At 43.9% G+C, this 23,767-nt stretch overlaps 1 protein-coding gene across 2 annotated transcripts in view; it reads right to left on the minus strand.

Moving 5' to 3' along the window:
- Positions 1-23,767, minus strand: part of TMEFF2 (transmembrane protein with EGF like and two follistatin like domains 2) — a 175,314-nt gene that overhangs the window by 33,100 nt on the left and 118,447 nt on the right. For both annotated transcript variants that reach the window (XM_074967793.1, XM_074967794.1), the window contains exons 6-7: positions 14,363-14,511; positions 12,861-12,920 (exon numbers count right to left, since the gene is read on the minus strand). In XM_074967793.1, coding sequence (XP_074823894.1) covers positions 12,861-12,920; positions 14,363-14,511 — 209 coding nt within the window. The remainder of the gene's footprint in view (positions 1-12,860; positions 12,921-14,362; positions 14,512-23,767) is intronic.

A 23,767-nucleotide genomic window follows, 5' to 3' on the forward strand; every position in this document is an offset into this window, starting at 1 on the left:
AATGCTGCTTTCTCCCTATAGTTTTGTATTAAAATCTCCATAAGTCTGTCTTCAGTCTTACAGGCCCTTCAGGAAATAATGTGAGACTAAATATTACTGAACCATGTGCCACTGCCTATCTCCTGGCATGGGACTTTGTGCATGGGGCTTGCATCTCCTGGAACCATTTAGCTTTCCCCTGAACCTTGCAAAAAAGTCATATAGAACTTACTAGGGACAGAACCAATAGAGTTTTAGAGAGTTCTATTTTCCACTGCATGCACCTGATGAAGTGAGCTGTAGCTCACGAAAGCTTATGCTCAAATAAATTTGTTAGTTTCTCTGAGGTGCCACAAGTACTCCTTTTCTTTTTGCAGATACAGACTAACACGGCTGCTACTTTGAAACATATAATGTTCTATAGAACTCATCCTAAAAAAAGCTATATAATTTAATTAATGCTGCCAACTGTTGCAATTTTTTTATGAGACTCAGGATATTTGATATTTTTCTTCAGACTGCAGGTCCCAGATTCACAGAATTACATAAGAATCTCAGCTTTAATGTTTTTTAAAAGTATCTAGCCCTCACAGTTGTGGAAAAAAGCCTGAAAATATGACCTGAGTGCACTCTAAATTTCAGAAATGAGAAGGCAAATGAACATCCACAATTTATTTTAAAAAAATCTCATGATTTTTAAGCCAATCTCATAATTTTGGGGCACAGTCATGATTCTGGAATACTTGGAGTTGACAATAGTCTAATGGAAAATGACAATCTTTCTGAGGGTTTTTTGAACCATTCTACAGAATTCTGTGGCAGGAATAGCCTTCTCTATTAAATTCTATAGGATGATAAACAAAAAACAAACCCGAAAACCACTAGCATATAGACAGGCTCTATTTTCTATTAGCTTTGATAGGATTTTTCCAGTGGAGAAAATTTTAGCTTGATGGTTCAAGTCCCATGTGGGGTGATGTGATGTTTTCTCTGAAGCAATTATCACGTTACAGCAATTTTCTATCTATGCATCTGTTTTAGAACCTGATCCAACTTCCACTGAATACAATGGGAGCTTGGCCCTATTAGGTGTAACTAACATCTTGCAATGGGTCCTTCCTTGAGGGACTTATTGCTGCAAAGGAGCATTAAAATAGCAGCCCTCCCTTTTAAGAGCCCCCCACCTCTTCAACTATGGAGATATGAAAAATCATGACAGATTTCAAAAATGATTTTTGTAAATATTAGTTAAGATACCTAAGCTATTAAAAAATACTACCATGGCTAAACAACAGAGGAAAAGATGTGGCTAGAGACAAAAAGACGTCTTTTAAAAATTGGAAGTCAAATCCTGCTTAGAAAAATAGAAAGGAACATAAATTCTGGCAAGTCAAGTGTAAAAGTATAATTAGACAGGCCAAAAAAGAATTTGAAGAGCAACTAATAAGAGACCAAAAAAAATTGCTGTTAGCTTGTAAGTACATCAAAAGCAGGCAGCCTGCCAAATCATCAGCGGAGCCACTGGATGATCAAGGTGCTAAAGGAGCATTCAAGGATGACAAGGCCATTGCAGAGAAGTGAAATGAATCATCTGTCCTCACTGCACAGGATGTGAGGGAGATTCCCACAACTAGCCATTCTGTTTAAGGTGACAGATCTGAGCAACTGTCCTAGACTGAGGTGTCCATAGAGAACTCTTTGGAACAAACTGATAAATGAACCAGTAATAAGTCACCAGGACCTGATGGTATTCACCCAAGAATTCTGAAGGAACAAAAGTATGAAATTGCAGAACTACTAACTGGTATGTCACCTGTTGCTTAAATCAGCCTCTGTACCAAATGATTGGAGAATAGCTAATGTAATGCTGATTTTTAAAAAAGGTTCCAGAGGTGATCCTGGCAATTACAGGCCGGTAAGCCTAATTTCAGTACCAGGCAATTTGGTAGAAACTATAGTAAAAGACAGAATTATCAAACACATAGATCAGGGATTGGCACCCTTTGGCACGTGGCCTGTCAGGGAAATCCACTGGCAAGCTGGGAAGGCTTGCTTACCTCAGTGTCCGCAGGTTCAGAAGCAGCAGCAAGCACACCCCTCGGCCCAGGCCGCTTCCCGCAGCCCCCATTGGCCTGGAACGGTGAACCGCGACCAGTGAGAGCTGAGATCAGCTGAACCTGCGGACGCTGCAGGTAAACAAACCGGCCCGCCAGCAGATTTCCCTGATGGGCCGCGTGCCAAAGGTTGCCGATCCCTGACATAGATGAACATGACATGATGGTGAAGAATCAACGTGGCTTTTGTAAATGCCTCACCAATCTATTAGAATTCTCTGAGGGGATCAGCAAACATGTGGACAAGAGTGATCCAGTAGATAAAGTGTACTTGGACTTTCAGAAAGCCTTTGTTAAGGTCCCTTACCAAAGGCTCTTAAGCAAAGTAAGGAGTCATGCGATAACAGGGTAGGATCCTCTCATGAAACAGTAACTGGTTAAAAGACAGGAAACAAAGGATAGGATAGAACCTGTGCTGTTCAACATATTCATAAATGTTCTTGAAAAAGGGTTTAACTGTGAGGTTGCAAAGAATGCAGACAATAAAAAATTACTCAAGATACTCAGTCCAAAGCTGACTGTGAAGAATTACAGAGGGATCTCCCACAACTGGGTGACTGGGCAACAAAATGGCAGATGAAATTCAGTGTTGATAAATGCAAAGTAACGCACATTTTTTGCACATTGGAAAACATAATACCATCTATACGTACAAAACAATGGGGTCTAAATTAGCTGTTACTGCTCAAGAAAGAGATCTTGGAATCATTGTGGATAGCTCTCTGAAAACATCTGCTCAATGTGCAGCGGCAGTCAAAAAGGCTAACAAAATATTAGGAATCAACAGAAAAGGGATAGATAATAAGACAGAAAATGTCATAATGCCACTATATATATCCCTGGTATACCCACACTTGAATACTGCATGTAGTTGTGGTTGACCAATCTTAAAAAAGATATATCAGAACTGGAAAAAGTACAGAAAAGGGCAACAAAAGTGATTAGAGATATGAAACAGCTTCCATATGAGGAGAAATTAAAAAGACTGGGACTCTTCATCTTAGAAAAGAGATGTCTATGGGGAAAATATGACAGAGACGTATAAAATCTTGATTGGTGTGTAAAAAGTGTTATTTACCCCTTTCACATAACACATGAACCAGGGGTCACCCAATGAAATTAATAGATAACAGGTTTAAAACAAACATAAGGAAGTACTTCACACAACATACAGTCAACCTGTGGAACTCATTTCCAGGGGATGTTGTGAAGGCCAAAACTATAATAGGGGTCAAAAAGGAATTAGATAAGTTCAAGGAGGATAGGTCCATCAATGGCTATTAACCAAGATGGTCAAGGATGCAAACCCATGCTCTGGGTGTCCCTAAACCTCTGACTGCCAGAAGCTGGCATTGGATGATAGGGGTTGGATCACTTGATAAATTGCCCTGTTCTGTTCATTCCCTTAGAAATCTCTGGCACTGGTCAGTGTCAGAGACAGGATACTGGGTTAGATGGACAACCAGAATGACCATTGGCCAGTCTTACGTTCTAATATGTGTGTATAAGAGAGGAAGGTTGGGCTAGTGGTTAAAGTGCTGGACTGGGACTCAGTGGACCTGGATTTAGTTTCCAACTCTGCCACAGACTGTGTGTGCCAGGCGAGTGTCTTTCTGTGCTTCAGATGCCAATCTGTAAAACAGATAACAATACTTCCTTTGTCTGTTTTATCTATTTAGTCTGTACGTTCTCTGAGGTGCTCTCTTACTATGCATATGTGCAGTGGTAAGCATGATGGCGCCCTCATCTCAACTGTGGTCTCTAGGTGCTACTGTAGTACAACTAAATGATAATATAAATAATCTTGACAAACTGGAATGATTCTGAATTGGGCTACCATCATCAGTTTTATTTGGTCTACTTCGAGACAAACGACTCACCATTGTGTCACCAAAAATCCTTTCCTCCTAGATCAAATTTATGATCTAGTCTAGGACCTTGTCTTTCCATCATATTTGCTTGTGACCCTTTCTGCACTTGCTATCTATTAGTCTTTATTCCACCATAAGAGAAATACACTTTCCACTGATTCTTGCTGCAACATGCTCAGGCGATTGCCACTTTAGCTGCTTTTCAATCTTCAACACACTCTTCTCCTCGCTTTGCTGTCTTATTCATTTGCTTGTTCTTCTGTCTCTCTGTGTGATAAAGATTATATCTGTCTACAAATTTGCTTTCCAGCTGTTACTGGTAGCTCCTACTCCATCTTCTTGGTGGGTAACTATATTTCACGGATGGTTGTGCATAGCTGTCAAAACCCTTCTTTACAAAGTGAGTACTTGTTCTTCATGATACTGTTCAAATTTCTAGAAGATCTGCCCCCTCCTCCCAGCTCTTTGTCTCATTTTCCTACTCTGGAAGGCCCTGTGTCAGGATCAATTTGGCTGAGGCTGAAAAAACAGATTTGAAGCTCCCCCCCATGCAAAGTTATTTTTTACATTTGCACGGAGCTCAGCTCTGGTCTTCTGCATATACCTTTTGCCTTCACAGTCTTTAGGCTCAGGTTACATGTAACCAGCTACATGTCTGAATGCTCAGACAACTCAGTAGACACTGGGAGGGATGTGACATGGGTATCTCTAAACAAGGGCACAACCAGAATTTTCCTAAGGAGGGGGCCCAGAGGTCTATCCCGCTGCCACCTGAACCCAGCCCCAAGCTCCCTCTCCTGCACCCTCCCCTGGCACCCAGCCCCACACCCTCCTCCGCCTCACTGTCCTCAGACCCAGTCCTGAATTCTCTCACGCTGCCTCTGTACCCAGATGTGCACTCTCCCCCTTGCACCCAGCTCTACACACACTCTCCTTCTGCTGCCCCCATACTCAACTCCAAGGTCTCCCGCTGCACCCAGCCCTACAGTCTTTCCACCCCACACCCAGCGAAATGGTCAGGCTGAAGAATGCCATCCCTACCAGGGGCAAAGCAGTTCTTGGAGCTCAAGTTCCCCTCCCCCTTCTGTGTCTCCACTTCTGTAGGAAGCCTGAAAAGCCTGGAGCCAATCCTCCCATCAGTGCCCCCTGCTCTGCTTCTCTCAGGGGCTGGGGATGCTCAGCACCCATGGGTATAGGAAGGACTGCAAAAGGTGGAGGGGCCAAACAGGTACACAGGGTTACTGTGCTGCTCATATTTGGCCTGGCCACCTCCCTGTCCTGATGGAGGGGCAGCTAGGTTAAATTTGAGTGAAAGGGAGGGTCACAGCACCAATCAAATTTGAGCTCCTTAATCATGACAGAGGGGCGGGCTGGTCAAATTTCCAGCTCCCCTCAGGGGCCGGGAGAGACAAGAAGGCTGGGTCTCCTAGTCTCCTCCACCTCATTGCAGCCATGTCTTCAAGCTACCCCAAGCAAACAATGACTGATTGGGTCCCTCAAATTACAGGAAAATTGGATAAAAAAACCCGGTCTGGATGGTGTGAAAGCCTACACTAGGCTGAAAAAGTTGAAGAACATTTTTCTTCCACGGAGGGCTTCCATTGCCTTTATTCCATTGTACAAAAACCTGATAATTTTTTAATGGGATCATATCCTTGCGAATGTAACTAACATTAAATAAATGTTTAAGAATTGTTGACTTTTAAGGCACACGGAGTTTATAAAACCTTTGTACTGCAATTACGGGTAGCTAAATACCAGGCAAAATGTACATATGTCCAGCGACTTGCCAAACAGCATTTAATCCGCTGCTCCAGGTGTCCAAATATTGTATGTGTTTTCATTATTTAAGTTATGTCAGGGAAAAACACCAAAACTTGCTAAATAATGTATTCATTTAGTGCTTGGCCACCTCCAACTTAGATCCTATGCAAATGGAATCCACAGAGATCTGCATGTGCAAGGATCCAATCTTCCTGTTTTCTAAAGCTGCAGGTGAGGAAAGGTTTCTCTCTTCTGCATGATGGACACACAATGTGCTACTTTATTAGGGTGACCATATTTCCTTTTGCTGAATAGGGGACACCTGGTAAAATTACTCATATTCAAGCGAGTTCAATGGCAATCAGTCAGAGCTATGCAGTACATATGTTCAAATTAACATCAAGTTGACTGAGCCCCTGTTAAAAAGAAATACTGCATAGTTGGATTCTTTTTATTTACCTTCTTATCTTTAAGGGTTTAGGGTTCACATGGGGAGAAGTGACACCATCCCCCCCCACATAAGGAGAGGAGACACGTACACACTCCTGTGCACTTGTCTTACATAGGTGGGGCGGGATGATCAACCGACTGGACCCTCCCTGCCCGGCACTCTCCACTCTCCATGCCTGGCTGGCCCCCCCGGATGGACCTTCCTCTTCTAGTATCTAGCGCCGCATCTTCCCGAGGCAACAAGTGTGTGTATGGGGGGGCACACAGGGTCACATGCCCCCCCAGATTTCTGCCAGGATTCAAACCTGAATGTGGCCAGCAGTAGCCTTTCTGCACTGTGCGGGAGGGAAGGGAGAGGAGCTGCAGGGATCGGCTCCTCCTGGCCAGTACCCCAGGCTGGAAGGTCTTGGCCTTTCCCAGGGCGATGGCCCAGCCAGAGGTAGTGGGGGAAGGAAGGGGCCTGGTGGCCAGGCTGCTGATGAGCTGAGCACTCTGACCAGGGGCTGGGTCTCTGCTCAGTACTGGGAGCGGGATATGTCCCGCCAGGGGGAGAGGGGGAGGTGGAGATGATATGGAGGAGCAGCGGGGCTGGGTATGTGTGTGAAGGGGCAAAGCAGGGAGAGGACAGCGAGTGGGGGACTGTGTAATGGGCCGACAGGCGGTCAGCAGAGGTCACACATAACTAGCCACCGCCTGGCACCTGCCCGCACTCACCAGCCATCGCAGCTTGCAGCCAGTGCCAGCCGGAAATGGGGACTCTGCTGGCCGAGAGCTGGAATGCAGCGGGGCTGTGCTGAAGGACCAGCAGGGGGAGCATCTGGCCCCAAGCACAGCAGCTTTGCCCTACCACAGACTTGCACACCCACCCCTACTGTTGGCCACTGGACCGCCCCACTCACTGCTGGTGGGCAGGAAGCTGGTGAACAGGGATCTGTCCAGCAGCAAGACCAGCCAGTACTGATGGTGGTGGGGAAGACAGAAGATGTGTCCGTTTTTAGGAAAAAGTCGGGACACCTGCAGGAGGGCTTAAATACGGGACTCTCCCTTTAATACCAGGACATCTGGTCACCCTATACTGTATGCCTCACTTGCTTACTCCTTAAAGAATGCCTGGTTTGCAAAGACACAGCAAAACCTAGATAGTAGCTTGTATACCAGAGCAAAGTTGTCGGGCTATATTATTCGCCAGCATTTTAGGAAATGAATGACATGGAAGTCTTTATAAAATTTAATTTAAAAAGGGACACTGTCAAGTAGTTTAGGGTCAAAATTTGATGTACTTTAAAACTGTTATAATCTGGTGGGGGAATACCCTCTGAATTCCTAGCATACTGTCCCTGAAATTAAGAATAAAATAGTAGTGACTGTTTTATGTATAAGTTCAGTGACATTTTTTCTCTGCTCTTGGGATCCAATCCAAAGCCCACTGAAATCAGTGAAAAGACTCGCATTGAATTCAATGGATTTTGTATCAAGCCCCTGAAGAACCAAACACTCAAGGGCTGATCAATGGTTATCTGGGGATTTTTGCCTGAGTAAGGAGAAAATATTAATTAACAATTCATTTTTCACATCTGTATTAAAACTATCAATGTTATCACTAATGTTGCTAGTGAACCACAACACTGAAAATGGCCCAGCCATATTTGGATAGTCTTCACAGTGATCACAGGTGGGTTGGGAAAAAAAAAAAAAAGGTGTTTGTCCAATGAAAAAAAGAATAAAATCAGTACAGGCATAATTGCTAATGCCCAGCTTCTAAGAGGTTGTGGAGGGTAAAGATACAAAAATTAGATATTATAAAAAATGCTTGAAAGCCTGGGCTTAAAAAGGTATGAGGATATGCAAATAAAATAAAATAAAATAAAATAAAATAAAATCAATGTATACAAATAGCAGGACTTCCTTATTTCAAGGAAATACTGACTGCCCTACTCACAACTTAGAAGCTACATTTTTAAATATTCCAGGAATGAATGAATTAATATATATATATGTGTGTGTGTGTGTGTTCATACGTGTGCACACACACACATACAACTCCTACAGTATTTTAAATGTAGCTTCTGAGTTGTAGGAATACATTTATTGCCAGTTTGTTTAGGGGAAAAAAATCCACCAATTCCCTCCCCCACAAAAAAAATCCAAATGGTTGTATAGGGCAGAGGTTCTGGGGGGGACAGGGGACAGGGAACGGGGAGGGGTTGGATAGGGGGTGGGGTCCCCAGGGGCGGTTGGGGCGGGGATCTGGGGAGGGGGCGGTCAGGGGACAAGGAGCAGGGGGGGTTGGATGGGGGGGGTTCTGGGGGGGGGAAGTCAGGGGGCGGGAAGTGGGAGGGGGCGGATAGGGGGTGGGGGCCAGGCTGTTTGGGGAGCTACCCAAACAGCTACCCCCTGATACTAGGCATAGTAAAGGGACTTCTATTGAAAGCCCTAGATTCATTAATTTGGATGTATTATTTCAGAGATACTGCGATGAAGGAAGTGCTATTTCTTCACATAAAAATCAGCCCAATGAGGAATATAGCATTCCCCTTCTGAGGAAGTACAGGTTTCAGAGTAGCAGCCATGTTAGTCTGTATCCGCAAAAAGAAAAGGAGTACTTGTGGCACCTTAGAGACTAACGAATTTATTTGAGCATAAGCTTTCATAAGCTACAGCTCACTTCATCGGATGCATTCATCGGAAGTACAGTAACATACACTATACCAGAATATCCCTAAAATAATCATTAAACATATAGTCAAACAGCAATGCACGTTAGAGAACGTGAGAAATGCATGTTGTATACAGTCCTGCAAGTGGTTCTAAAACTGAAGCGTGAACTTCCAATGAACCTCAGTTTTATTTCATCTTGACTAATAATTTACCAAGGGCTTTAGATATTTTTCTAAATGATTCCTTTAAACTCAAGTTTTCAATGGCGATTATTCCATGAGCACTGTGTGAAACTGAAATCACATGGGTTGCTGCGCATGAACCTACCAGATTTCAAACTACATGCTTAGCAAAACTCAGTCACCACTTGTAGAGATCGGAGATTAGACAAGAATATATTTAAGTACAGAAAAGAAGCCAGATCCTCAGCTGGTGTAAATTGGTGTAGCTCCATTGAAGTCAATGAAACTATACCAAATTACATTGGTGGAGGACCTACCCTAATAGGCAGGTCATCTTCGGGAACCCATATGGCTTCAAATCAGAGAAGAAGTCACCAGGGATTAGTTATGAATTATAGCTAGATAAATATTATTGCATGAGAGCTATCCAGGACATCCCCACCGTTTCCACAAATGTAGGGACTCAGATTCAGTGCATGTCTTCCGGGGAGTTGGAACAACGTAGGAGCTGCAGCTCCATGACCTTATTTCTTCTGCTCTGGGATACTACAGAAGATTTGCCCGTGAGGAAAATGTCTCTTTTTTATTGATCTTCTTCTCTCCTTGGACATCACTCCTCTCTCCTTTCCACAAACCCCAATCCTTTCCACTTTCTGTAATGTTCACTCTAGTATCCTCACAGAATTCTCTGCAGTTTTTGATGCTCACAGACCTTCTCCAATACCCCTTTGTTTGTTTTTGCCTCACCTCTGCCCCTGCCTCCTGCAAAACAATTCAGCATCACCTTCTTCATCATCTCTAACCTGTCCTCTAATCTCCAGCAACTTGTTGCTGCTATTGATTTTCTTCTCAGGACTACTACTCCATTTCTGTGCTCCCCAAAGGGAAATTATCATGACTTTCCTGACCAACATCTAGCCATTGGTCTCCCTTCTATTTCTGATTCCATGGTATATTCTGTGGTCCTCCCTCCCATCCGCCCCCCCAATGACCTATACCCACAACCCACCTCCTCTTGAATGGCCCTCTCCCTTGCTGCCACTGCTATTTTTCCCCTCTTCCTAATCCTCAGCCTCTCTTTCCTCCATCTCTTTCCCTTGTTGTTACAGCTGAGCTGGTTTTTACTTAAGTGCACTTCTTTTGTTCAGACACCAGGTCATGTGGTTCACTGCCATGCTAAAGCTAAATTACTAGAGGCTAGCAGACTTGGATAGGCTAGCGCACCATTTTAAAAGGAGACACAGGCCTTAATTCTCACCTGAGAGCCTCCACCGCTCTCTTCAGGTCTCAAGCAAGGAAAATAGAGGATTTAACACAACGATATTGCTTGTCCTTATTTCTAATTGAAAAGAAATCATTTTAGCCCAGCTCCGCTTCTCCCCAACCTATCACAAGATTCAACCTCAGCCTTGCCTGTGTCTTAAGAAAACCAATTGCCAACGTAGAGGGGAAAGCTTGCATCAATCAAAGCTTTTGGGGATGACTCTGTAGAGTTTTCCTTTTATCACCTCTGCCCCCGTCCTTCTTGGAAAAGCTCCTTGAGAAAGGAAAAAATATGGGGCATGGTGCATTTTGGCTCCTTCTTTACCAAAGTGAACCCACTGTGTCCTCCCTTCATGTTGTTTAGGTTCTACGGTTACTAACCAGTGCTCCTCAAGCTCATTGTGCCATAATCTGGCCCAGTATATTTTTTAAATCTCAATACATCACTTTTAAAACTGGAATGGAATAAACATTTTCTAACTGTGTGGCTTACTGTCCATGTAGAATAACCACCCAGTATGCATCCTCACCCTAGATTACCAATTGGTAACTAATGAACAGTGAACACTTTCTAACATACATTCCAAGTAGCTTTGGACCAATTTTCTAAATTGCTGTCACCGAGGCCCTCTTCCTTAGCTACTTTTATTAATCATCAGGACTTTATCCCTAGGAAATATCAAAGTGACTATTTGTTGTGGGTAAGAGCTGAGATTATTCAATTTGGACAGCTGTTCTAGGGTGCAGGTTTGAAAACATACCAAGAGATTTGTAGTAGTGTAAATAATATAAAGAGCCCATATTTTCAATATTAACAAGTCAGATTTTATCTAGACCCTTAACCACTTTTGAGGAGTTCCAGGAGCAAGCTGGAACAAAAGATTTAATTTCTAAGATATATACAATTTTGACTGAAAAAGATGTTGATCAGAAAACAATACAGATGAAAAGGTGAGAGAGGAATTTGGATAAAGAAATTGATCTAATGAGTGTCTCTCTGTATGGGCTAGATGATACACATCTTCAGTTTGTATTACTCAAAGAATTTTTTTTAATGAAATATTTAATTTGACTCCAGTTAAGATCCATCATCTTTTTTGCTATTAGGGAGGCGCTCTGTTGGAAGAGTTGCAGGGAAAAGGGTACATACATGCACATCTGGTGGTTGGGTTCAGGAATTAGACGGCTTTGAAAGAAAATTATTAAAGAGATTCATCTTTTGACAAAATGCCAGCTTCCTAGAGATCCTCCGACCTGCTTACTTAATGAGCCAGTAAAGGATCTAAATTTCTAACAAATGACAAATTAATTTATTTTTTATAGTTAGTTGCTAGATTTTGTATTGCACACAACTGAAAAAATGTGAACTATCCTCCTATGGAATTGTGGTATAGTAACATATAGATTCTCCTTATTATGGAAAAGCTTTCATACCAAGTACATGCCCAAGGGAAGCACCAAAAAGAGGGTAGATAGTTTGAAATGTTGTCAACTTTTTTAGCGTATGCAGAGGAGGAGTGCTTCCCAGCCAGTAAGCAAGAATCTTTGGCCAGGTTCTGCCTATTAATCTGATCTTGAATAAGTAATGTACAATATAGTTTTAACATTTTATTGTAACTTCGCCTTAATAAAAAGTTTTACAAAATTTTACTAGTAAAAATTATAAACCGCTAAGAGATAAACTGTATTTCATCTTCACTGCACAGCATATCAGTGGGGGTAAACCTGGCATTCAGAGCTTTGTAGCTCAACAGTACTCCCTTGTAAAGATCTATTTTCACAATATAAAAGCAACACAAGCTTAAGCAATTATACATTGCTTGCCACATTTTTAACAGGAACACTCCAAATGCTTCTATTCACAGTTCTAACGTCAAGCTGTGAATATTTGCACAAAAGCCACTCATAAATTAATCCTCCTAGTAAGAAGATTTGAAAAAGAAAGATGTTCACCCAAAACAAAATTCGATAAACCCTACATAACATTTACATGTTTTTAATTTAAAATGTTATATCATGCTACGTAGCCATTAATTTTTACTGGAGCGTATAAATAAATTAAAGCCATTTATCATTTTTTAAAATCTATTATAAATACCTTATTAACTTTACATTCAAACACAGAGATAATATCAATTCTAGCAGCATCTGATGACGCAGCATCTATTGTATTTTAGGGAGGAGCTATACAAAACTATTGGTTTTCACTTAATCATATTCACGTGTTCTGACAACAATTTGCAACATTTGGTTCAGTGTGAAAGCTGTACTGATTTCCACCAATACTTGCTGCTGGGGCAAGCATTCTGCAATGTTAACTAGTCTCACTGTCAATACAGGCTTTTTTTTTTTTTTTTTTTTTTTTTTTTTTTGCCCCAGAGTGTTTGTACATTAGTGATGATGAGACATTTGATAAAAAGAGAGGCAGTTTTCAGATTACCCCCCACCCCCCAAATAAGTAAAAAAAAATTAAAGATTACGATACTTACAGTTTTGCAAACATAGGGGAAACTGTTCTCTCCCCAAAGATTTTGCCAATTGTACTTCTCATATTACTGATATTATAATAGGAATCTTACCTGCATAATCCGTTCTTGCATAATGTCCATCTTCAGACTTTGTGGTGGTAGTTGTGTTATCTGTGTTAAAAGAAATACAATGTGTTGCTTTGACGTTTCCTGCTGCTTTTGTAAAAGAGAGGCCAATCCTGTAAGTCTCAGAGTGTATGCAAGTAGATCCCTGCACCTATGCAGAGCTCCACTGACTTCAAGGAAGCTGTGTATGGGAGCAAGGATCTGACTGCAACGTGTCAATTGCAGGATCAGGGTCTTTGGACTGATTCACCCCATGCTGAGACACAAAGCTGCCGTTCCAGGAATAACATTTGTCTAACAATGTCTGACTGGATCTAAAAAGATCCAGTTACAGTGAGGTGTGATTTCCTCATTGTTTTAAATAATCCGGACCTGGTGATAATCTAATCTGAAAATGGTGAGCAGGAAAGGAGGGTTCATTTTAAATAAATATTTCACAGGAATATAAATAGAATGTGTTTAATATGCAGGTTTAATAGGGCTCTGTAAATAGATGTGTTTAGGATTTATAGTTCAGAAGCAGAGGAGGGCGGGGGAGCTATTAAGGATCCTGTGACTCAATGGCCATTTTATTTACAGAGACTATTTAAAACCATATTTTCCCCATTTTTATCTTGAGCACAAAATAGGCTTTTTGAAAATCAACTCAGTGGTTATGCTGGCACACACATGAAATAGTGCCAGGTGCCTCTGAATCCTAATCCTAAACCTTGAATGCAGCCAGGTGAACAAGAATCACCGAGTTATTTCCTGAAAGGACATATGTCTTTCTCCTGGGAAGAGGAGGGTTGCCATATTCATTAGGCTGGGCTCTGTGACTTTGGCATCATGAAGATCCAGATGACACAACAAACAATGGTGATTACATTGGCTCCACTAAAGATATTGGGCCAGAGCCTCTGATCCACTAAGACTGTTTTGTGCTGCTCCAGTGGCACAAGGCAGCCGTCAAGCAAGATTCCTCATATGCAGGAGAATCCCTATGCGGCTTGGAACTGTAATGCTGCCTCCCTTCTAACCTCCAGCACAGACGGTGTGGCTGGGGGAAGAGGGTGTGATTGGGCTGTTCCTTTTGCCACATGATGCTTAGGAGCTGGAACTGCCTCTTGGGGCTACAGATATGAGCCATACACAGCTGCCTTAATGCTACAGAAATTTGTGCTGGGGCCTGTTCTAGGGCTGAAGGGCCCCAGAATGGGGCACCGGGAGCGGGAGCAGGAAGGTTGCAAAAGTTGCTTAAAGCCACCTTTGCATATGTCTCTCTAGGGCTGCACCAACCAGAGCTCAGCCACAGCTCAGATATGAGGGCCAGTATTTCAAAACCTGTAATCAACAAAATTCCCTCTCCACCAGACCGCATCCTCTACTGTAAATTAGAAGAGTCTACTGAAAATGTAAGAAGTGCCTAATAGCAAGCCAGCCCTAGTTCTTATTTTTGCACAAAAATTGAAAACATTATTTGAAATGAATTTTGCTCTGAGCATTACCTTGACATCGACCCAAAGACATGACTTCAATTTTCTCCTGTTTCTGGCATGATGCTTCTTTGATTTGACATGCATTATCATAGGATTTCCCATCAGAAGCACAAAGAGGATTGAAGTTGGTCTGAGAACAGTCAATGTTGCACACGCACCTGAACAGATTAAAGACAGGCTAATGTAAGAAAGCTTTCTCATGACATCCTAGATAAAGTACAAAAATAAAGACGGCTTGGAGGGTTTCCATGGCCGTACAATAAAGATTGATGGAATGAAGCTGGAAAATTCTGGTGAAGGGCTGTTTGTGGGTTTGGATTGGAATGAAATGCCAGGAAAAAAGTGAAAGAGAAACAAAGCAAAAGAAAAATGAAAAGGCAAACAACTGGACTTCTAAAACTAAATTAAAGCATGCACTACTGTAAAATAAATTACATACAGGCAGATCCTCAGCTGGCGTGAGCTGGCATGGTGCCGATGAACTCTGTAGAACTATGACCAGCTGTGAATCTGACCCATAATATATCACATTATATATGTACATATTTATTTCAATTTGTGATTATATATAAACATTTATAATATTTATCCCAGACTGTAGGCACCTTTGACATAATTAAAGATACATTGGCATAAAAGATAATGCTATAGCTTCCCTCATCCTAAAGCCAGAAAATAAAGGAAATAACCAAACCCAGACATATTCTTTTCTCATTTATAAAAGCATCATGCTGGTATCTCCTGAATCTGTACGTTGTATGGCTGATAGGCAATTCAGTGTTAACATGACCACAGATGGATGCTATTTTAACTCTTCCAGGATGCACAGACCAGGACCCACCAACTCAAAGCAGCATCAGACCCTGCCATAACAACAGATGCACAAATCTTTCTCCTCTGCTACATTGATCAACACCCACTCTCCCCCAAGATGCCTTTCAAGATCCATGGGTCCTACATATACCTATTACAAAACGTGGCACACCTAATCCACCCCACTTCAAAAACAACTATGTGGGTAAAACCAGACAATAACTGTGCTCTCAAATGAACTCATACCAAAAAATGATAGAAGACAAAAAACACCCTATCACCTGTGGGTGAACACTTTTCACAGAATGATCACTCCATATCTGACCTCTCAGTCCTCATCTTCAAAGGAAACCTGCACAACACCTTCAAAACATGAGTCTGGGAGCTTAAATTCATAACTTCGCTAGACGCTAAAAATTGTGGTCTTAATAAAGATACTGGATTTATGGTTCATTACAACAATCTATAACCCCCTCATTTGTCCTGTGATTGGAGAGATGTTACCTGGCCACTTCACCTCGAATGGTCTTTTATAATGTGTGTTAACTACTTATGCTAAACAATCTGTTCCACCTTGTATTTAGCTATGACACTGATTGTACCTTTCCTAGAAGAGCTCTGTGTGGCTCATTCATCCATAGAAAGATAAAAGATATTGCCTCACCCACCTTGTCTCTCTAACTCTTCCAGTGTCAGGGAGGAAGCTGTGCACAAGACATAACATTTTCAAAAGGGACCGAGGAGCCAAAGTCTCGTTGACTCTCAATGAAACTAAGAGTATGTCTACACTAGCAGAGTTACAGTGCCGGCAGTTACAGCACTGCTCAGAGGCGCTGAAGGGAAACCGCTGTTCACACTGTCAGCTGCCTGTGCAATAGCATGTTCACACTTGCGGCACTTGCAGCGGTATTCAGAGTGGTGCACTCTGGGCAGCTATCCCACAGAGCATCTCTTCTTCTTCTGCCACTAAGAGTTGTGGGAAGGTGGAGGGAGTCGCGGAGCACCCTGGGTCCTGTCTCAATGCCTCATGATGCATTGCTTCACATCCCAGCAATCCCTGTGCTTCTGTCCGCATTTGGTGCCATCTTTCAACGGTTTGTGTACTGCGCGCTCTGCCTCTTCGGTCTGCAGGAATGGATCCCGCACTGTTGACCAGTATGCTGCTCTCTCTGACTGACACATCATGAGTGGCAGTGGAGTTATTCCTTAAACTACAAAGGCAAGAGGAGTGCAACATTGATCCCGCCACGCGTAGTAGTTACGACACGAGATTGCTTATGGCATTCACCACAGTGGAACGCCGCTTTTGGTCTTGGGAAACAAGCACTGAGTGGTGGAATCACATCATCATGCACATCTAGGATGAGGAGCAGTGGCTGCAGAACTTTCGGGTGAGAAAAGCCACATTCATGGGACTGTGTGATGATCTCGCACCAGCCCTGCGGCGCAAGGACATGAGAATGAGAACTGCCCTGCAGTTCGAGAAGCACGTGGCGATTGCACTGTGGAAGCTGGCTACTCCAGACTGCTACCGATCGGTCCATCAACCAGTTTGGAGCGGGAATGTCGACTGTTGGACTCATGTTGACGGAAGTGTGCAGGGCCATTAATCGCATCCAGCTCCGAAAGACTGTGACTCTGGGCAACGTGTGTGACATTGTAGATAGCTTTGCACAAATGGGCTTCCCTAATTGCAGAGGGGCAATAGATGGCATGCATATTTCAATTCTGGCACCAGACCACCTAGCCACCGAGTACATTAATCGGAAGGGGTATTTCTCTATGGTTCTCCAGGTGCTTGTGGATCACTGTGGGCGTTTCATGGACATTAACACAGGCTGGTCTGGAAAGGTGCATGATGCAAGCATCTTTTGAAGCACTGGCCTGTTCAGGAAGCTGCAAGCAGGGATCTTCTTCCCAGACCAGAAGATCACTGTGGGGAAGTCGAAATGCCCATTGTGATCCTCAGAGACCCTGCCTACCCCTAAATGTCGTGGCTTACAAAGCCATACATGGGGCACCTTGACAGCAGCAAGGAGCAGCTCAACTACAGGCTGAGCAAGTGCAGAATGACCGTTGAGTGTGCTTTTGGCCATTTAAAGGCCCGCTGGCGATGCCTAAATGGGAGGCTGGACCTGGCTGATGACAATATTCCTATGCTTATAGCTGCGTGCTGTACGCTCCATAATATTTGTGAACGGAAGGGTGAAAGCTTCACTCAGGGCTGGACCACTAAGGCTCAGTGCCTGGAGGCTAAATTTGAACAGCCAGAGACCAGGGATATTAGAGGGGCGCAGCGTCAGGCCATAAGGATCAGGGATGCCTTGAGGCATCAATCTGAAGCTGAAAGCCACTAATATTTATTACTATGCTCGGGAGTGCAGTGCTTGTAATGCTGGGAGGTGATTGTGACTGGTGCAGACGATGCACTAGGAAGGTTTAAGAAAATTGCCTGTTGCTTTGCAGGGCTCTGTTTGTTTTCAAACCAACGCAATTCTTTTATTAAAAAACAACAACAACCAGAAGAGAGAGACAAACAAACAAACACATCAGCACTGAGGGGGATGGGGGAAGGGAGGGTCCAAGGAGGAGGTGGGGTCCTGGGACGGTTAAAGATTTGTGTATGTCCAGGGATCATATCCAACCTTCTGCTTTGGAGTACAGTGCAGCAGGTACTGTACTTCAGTAGGGCTAAACTGCAGAGGGACAGGTGTTGAGTGCAGTGGGTGGTGGGAGTCCGCAGTGCTGGACTATGAAGAGAGAGGAATGGAATGCCGTGGGTACAGACTGGAGCCAAGAGGTTCACAAGAGTGTGTTGGTGGTGTCTGGGGGGTGCACAGGAAAGAGTGTTGTGAGAGCGGCTGCAGGGGAGGGCGGGCATGGAGCTCCTCAGTTTGCAGTGCTAGTAGCGCCTGGAGCACGTTCGCTTGGCACTCAGTAACGTTTAAGAGCCGCTCCGTGGCTTTGTTCTGGCACGCCACGTTCTCCTTTCGGTCCCTCTTCTTGCTGTCCTCACACTCCTTCTATTCTTGTTTTTCAGCCGCAGTGTGCATTATGACCTCACACAGAAACTCCTCCTTAGTTCTTCTTGGCCGCTTTCAAATTCTGCACAGCCATTCTGACGCTGATAACAAAGAGGGATGCTGGGCTCCCAAGGTCATATCTGTGAAGACAAAATGCAACATTTTACAGAAGCAGACCAGTGATTCAGTGATTTAAAACACAGCCACTATTCACATACCTGTCACTAACTGGCTGACCTCAGGCAAGCACACATGAGTCACAAGACCCCCAAAATGGTGAGCAGCTGCTCTGCCAAAGAACCTGCAGCAGCAGATTCCCAGTATCTTCTTAATTTTTTCATGGAGATCTCTGAGGCAGATTCCCGTGAAGTGAGGGAGTCAATCAACACCCTGTTCCGCTGCTCAGACTAGGCATGTGGTGGTACGCACGTCATACAGACACAAGCCTGCTTTCTGCAACCCTCCTGCCCCCAACAACTCACTTCAGCGATTCCCGAAATCAAAGCCACTTACCAGGAGCCTCCTCTCTTGTTTGTGCTTTGCCAAGATCCGACAGCTGTGACTGGCTACCCTCCTCCGGGGTAGGGAAGAGCTCCTGGCTGCATGCATCTCTGACCTCCGAGTTGTCCTCTGACTCTGGGTCCCCCTCCCCCTCCACATCCTTGTCCAAGATTTCCTCCTCCTGGCTTGGTCCACTCTCGACTAGCACATGAGCCAATGAAGTATCCACAGTGGACTTCGCAGTGGAGGTGGGGTTGCCACCGAGTATCACGTCCAGCTCTTTGTAGAACCGGCAGCTCATGGGCGCAGCACTGGAGTGGTGGTTTGCCTCCCGCGCCTTGTGGTAGGTGTTCCACAGCTCCTTCGCTTTGATCCTGCACTGCAGTGTGTCCCAGTCATGGCCCCTTTCTGTCATGCATCATGAAATCTGTCCACAGGTATCATAAGTCCTATAGCTGGAATGCACCTGGGACTGCACAGCCTCCTCTCCCGAAATGCTGATGAGGTCCAGCAGCTCGGCATTACTCCAGGCGGGGGATTGCCTGGTGCGTGGAGCAGGCATGGTGACCTGGAAAGATGCACTGAGACCACTGCAAGCATCATGGAGCAAACAGGAAGGGGACTTTCAAAATTCCCAAGGAATTTACGGGGTCAGGATGATGGTTGGTCACCTGAGGGCAGAACCGTAGAGTTCAAACCGATGACCAAAGAGGCAAGAACAGACATTGTGGGACACCTCCCGGAGGCCAATTGCAGCTCTGTAATCGACCAGGGTGTCTACACTGGTACCACAGTGCTGTACCCCCAGTGCAGAAAGCTCTATGCCTCTCTTTGGGGTGGTTTTTTTACAGCGCTGCAACTGTGCAGTTTCTGCGCACTAAGTGGCTTGGCAGCCTGTACACCTTGGGAGTTACAATGCAGAAAGCTGCTTTCCTGTGCAGAAACTTGCCAGTGTACACAAGGCCTAAGGCTCCAATAGTGCCTAAATCACTTCTGAAAATGGCATTTAAGAGACTAAGGGCAAATCTACACTTAAAACGCTGCATTGGTGCAGCTGCACCGACCTAGTGCTTTAACAAAGGTGCTCTAAGCCGACGAGAGAGAGCTCTCCAATCAGCGTAGTTAATTCACCTCCCCGAGAGGCAGCAGCTAGGTCAGCGGGAGAAGCTCTCTTGTTGACATAGTGCTGTCTACATTGGGGGGGAGGGTTACGTCGGTATAGCTACTTCACTCACACCCCTGGACTTTTCACACCCCTGAGCAATGTAATTATACTGATATAGGTCTGTCGTGTAGAGCAGACCTTAGTTATTTAGGCACTTCTGAAAAATGTATCCAAAATATTTTTTCACTAGTTACAATCAATCTCAGGAAACATGTCAGAACAGCTCGTGACACATTTTTGAGGCTTGGTTTGGTTTTGTCACATGATCTGTCACACAGTATTGGTCATAGCTCCCTATTTAGCTGAACCTGCCATGTGGTTCAGGAGAGTCAGCATCTTGACTTTTCTGAGTGGCAGTGTGTCCTGCCTCTGAGCCAATCAAAACACCGACTGCCGATTTCCTAGTATTTAAGGTTCTAAGGCTCACACTGATTACTAGGACACCCCGAGGAATAGCCTCATTAGAAGCAGGTCTGTTGCTTTGTGATGACAGACGTCTACTGTCTTTGCCTGTTTATTGAGGCCACACTTTAACTGGCTACTGCCTTCTTGAATCCCTTCATTCATATAGCCTAGGAATTGCCCTCATTTTCCACTACTTCCAATTCTAATAAGTCTCATATTTATTATTAGTAAACCATGTTAGAAGGGAGACACAGCTCCATGAGAATGATCAGGGTTCTCTTCTGATCTGACTTCAGTGGGAGTTCAGTGCATTGAAGAGTTGCAGAATGAGCTCAAAATGGAGATAGTCAAGCACATTAGTAACAGAGATCGTTGCCAGAGGTGAAAGTAAGCCGGTCCGGTCCGGTGTACCAGTAAGAAAGCCGGTACACAGCCGACTGTACCGGCAGGGCCACTGATGTGGGGGGGAGGGCAACTGCCCCAGGGCCCTGGAGCTCCAGGCTCCCGGCCGCCACTGCTATCGCGCCACTGGCCGGAGCCCCGGGCCCTTTAAATCGCCTCTGGAGCCCTGGGCGGCGCAGGCCGGGCAGCTCTGAAGGGCTGGGTGGGGGAGTCTGGCCCCAGCCCTGCCCCGGGGCCCCAGAGCAGCTCCCCTCCCCGCCACCTTGTCCAGGACCCTGGCTGCCCTGTGTACCGGTAAGTCCCTGAAGTTACTTTCACCCCTGGTGGCTGCACATTCGGAAATGAAATGGGCAGTTCTCCAAATAAGGGCCAGCTCAGAGCTGCAGCCAGGTTTCCCCAACATTTGTCATCTTCCAACTCAAGCAGTTCTGTATGTGGACCTTAGAGAGCTGCTGCCGCCAAATCAGGTCTAATTAACCAGACTTGAACAGTAAGAACAGGCTCTCAAGGAAGCAATTGTGAGATAGAGACAGAGACCAGGGTGCAGTTTGTCCACAGAGTGCAACTGCTGAATTTGAAAGGAGGGATTCATCTGACATATCAACTCTGCATCAAGACAAACATATGGACATGGAACCTCTGAGATATTAATATGGAGGGGAATCAGAAGGAATCAGCTGAGTCACTGCTCAGCCACAGAAGTCAGGAGGAGGCCCACTTCTCTCCAGTATTCTTCCCCAGGGCAAGCGCCTCCACTGTTCAAAGACAGAGCAGCAGCATCCCAAGCACAGGACTGCTGTTTGTTTCCTTTGCTTCTCTTGTCTCATGATCATCACTGATGTCATGATGCTTGTCAGCAGCAGCAAAGGCATGCTGATAGTCCTGTGACTGCATACAATACACAGATGAGCTTCAGTAATGCCTACAGAAACAACAGTGGGATTCTGCTTGCGGACTATGCCAATGGTCTAACCCTGCAGCTGCCGTAGCTCTTCTGAGTATGTGATTGTGACCATACTGTCCTCTAAACTTTTCCTGCTCTTTTGATCCTCCTGCCTCTGATACAGAGCGATGCTACTGAGTCTTTATCTCCTGCCTACCAGCAGGGCTAAATCCCATAATGCCGACCTCACAGTTCTCATCTTGCAAAGTTAAGGTCATGACAATGCTGCCACAATTTCCTGGCACTCTCATTCATTAACTTTTACACCCCATTCCAAGTCAATCCACCTCACACTCACCACAGAGATGGGGACCACCTGCCAGACTATTGAGAGTGTACGTGTGGGTGCCCAATGCGACAGTGTTGGTGGAAGAAGCTTGGACACAAACAGAGGCTATGTCTACACTAGAGACCTTACAGTGGCACAGCTGTACTGATGCAGTTGTGCCTCTGTAAGATCTCCTGTGTAGCTGCTCTACGTTGACAGGAGATCTCTCACCCGACAACATAATTAACCAACCCCAATGAGTGGCAGTAGCTATGTCGGCGGGAGAGCATCTCCCACCAACATGGTGTTGTGCACACTAATACTTATGCCTGGGAAACTTGTGAATGTGCAGTTTCCAAGGAGTACATAGTACATGTGATCTGTTGCACAAACTGAAGTCGAAGTAATAGAGCAGTGATTAAGCTGCTCCTCATTACTCTCCTTGGTTTGTGCCTGAGACAATGGTCTCAATAGAGATTTTCTTTTCAGACTCCCATTACTCAAAAAAGGGCAAAATTGATTCTCCTGAAATTTTCCTAAAATGTTCACAATGTGTGGAACTCTTCAGCCCCAAAGGAGGGAAAGGGTGAAAATAGAGGATTATAAATGAAATGATTTTGTAACCTTAACTATAGAATTCGCTGTTAAGTGAACAAAACAATTAATCTAAAGCTCATTATTTACATTTTACTTTTCTTGCTGAAATATTATACATAAAATAGCTTGAAAAAAGATTGCGTTCAGTTACATACATACAAGTCCTGATTTCCTCAGACACTAGTGTAAATCAGGAGCTAAGCCAGTGTCAATAAGTAGAAATTCTGTCTTGTATACCTAATCTGAACAGCACTAATGTACATATAAAAAGAAAAAAATGGTCAATTTCATAAAAACTTTCTTATCATATAATAGGAACATTTTACTCGACTAAAATATTTACTTCCCCATTAAAAAAAAACATCTTAGGAAGGTCTTGCTCCTTTTAGTAAATTCTAACTCATTCTAGGAACTATTTACTGCTGAAGTAATCTGGATTTTTTCCACACAGCTCCTCTATTTGCATTTCAGATGGTACACAATGAACCATATGTTCCCTGTGGTAATAACAATTCAGAAAGAGCTTAAATTCTCCAACTTTTCATATAAAAATGGAGTATAGGTTAGTATACCTTCGGACTTCAAGTCCAGAGAAAATAAAGTTCATGAGAAAATGATGAAAAACAGGGATATGCTATAGGGACTATCTGACTACACATAAAATTTCCAAAAATGCCCAGGTGACTTAGGAGCCTATGTTCCATTTTTATAAATGGCCTAGTGATGTAGAAGCCAGATTTTTGAAGGTGTTTAGGGACCCAAAGATATAGATAGGTGCCTAGTAAGATTTTCAAAAGCGCCTAGATACCTAACTCCTATTGAAATCAACTGTAGGTCCTCTTTAATTTATGGTATTCCTTTTACTATGTAAATGGTAACATTCTACTACACATTTTAAACCAGAGAAACATGTAAATTCCCAACTATTTCACTGGGACCAAGCCCAAAAAGTCAAGAATAGTTTAAGAGAATTCTGAAATATAGAGGAAAGGGACCTTTGTTCTAGTACAGATATCTTATCTAATCTATGTATATACATCCGCACACACTGCATCATGCATCATTATATATAATATTGCTCAGTAATATAAAAAACAAAAGTATTAATGTCACTTTGCATATTCAGGGATAGATTAAGGAATGGGTGCTGGGGCCATAGATGAAGATGCTTTAGCTTCCTGATGCAACATACATGCTAAATGAGACCCAGCTCTATTAAAAAATATTGAGACAATCCTGAAGTCCTTGCTGGAACAAAACTCCCAATGAAGTCAATGGGAATTCTGCCTGAGAAAGA

The sequence above is a fragment of the Natator depressus genome, chromosome 11, assembly GCF_965152275.1.
Source record: "Natator depressus isolate rNatDep1 chromosome 11, rNatDep2.hap1, whole genome shotgun sequence".
Taxonomy (NCBI): Eukaryota; Metazoa; Chordata; order Testudines; family Cheloniidae; genus Natator; species Natator depressus.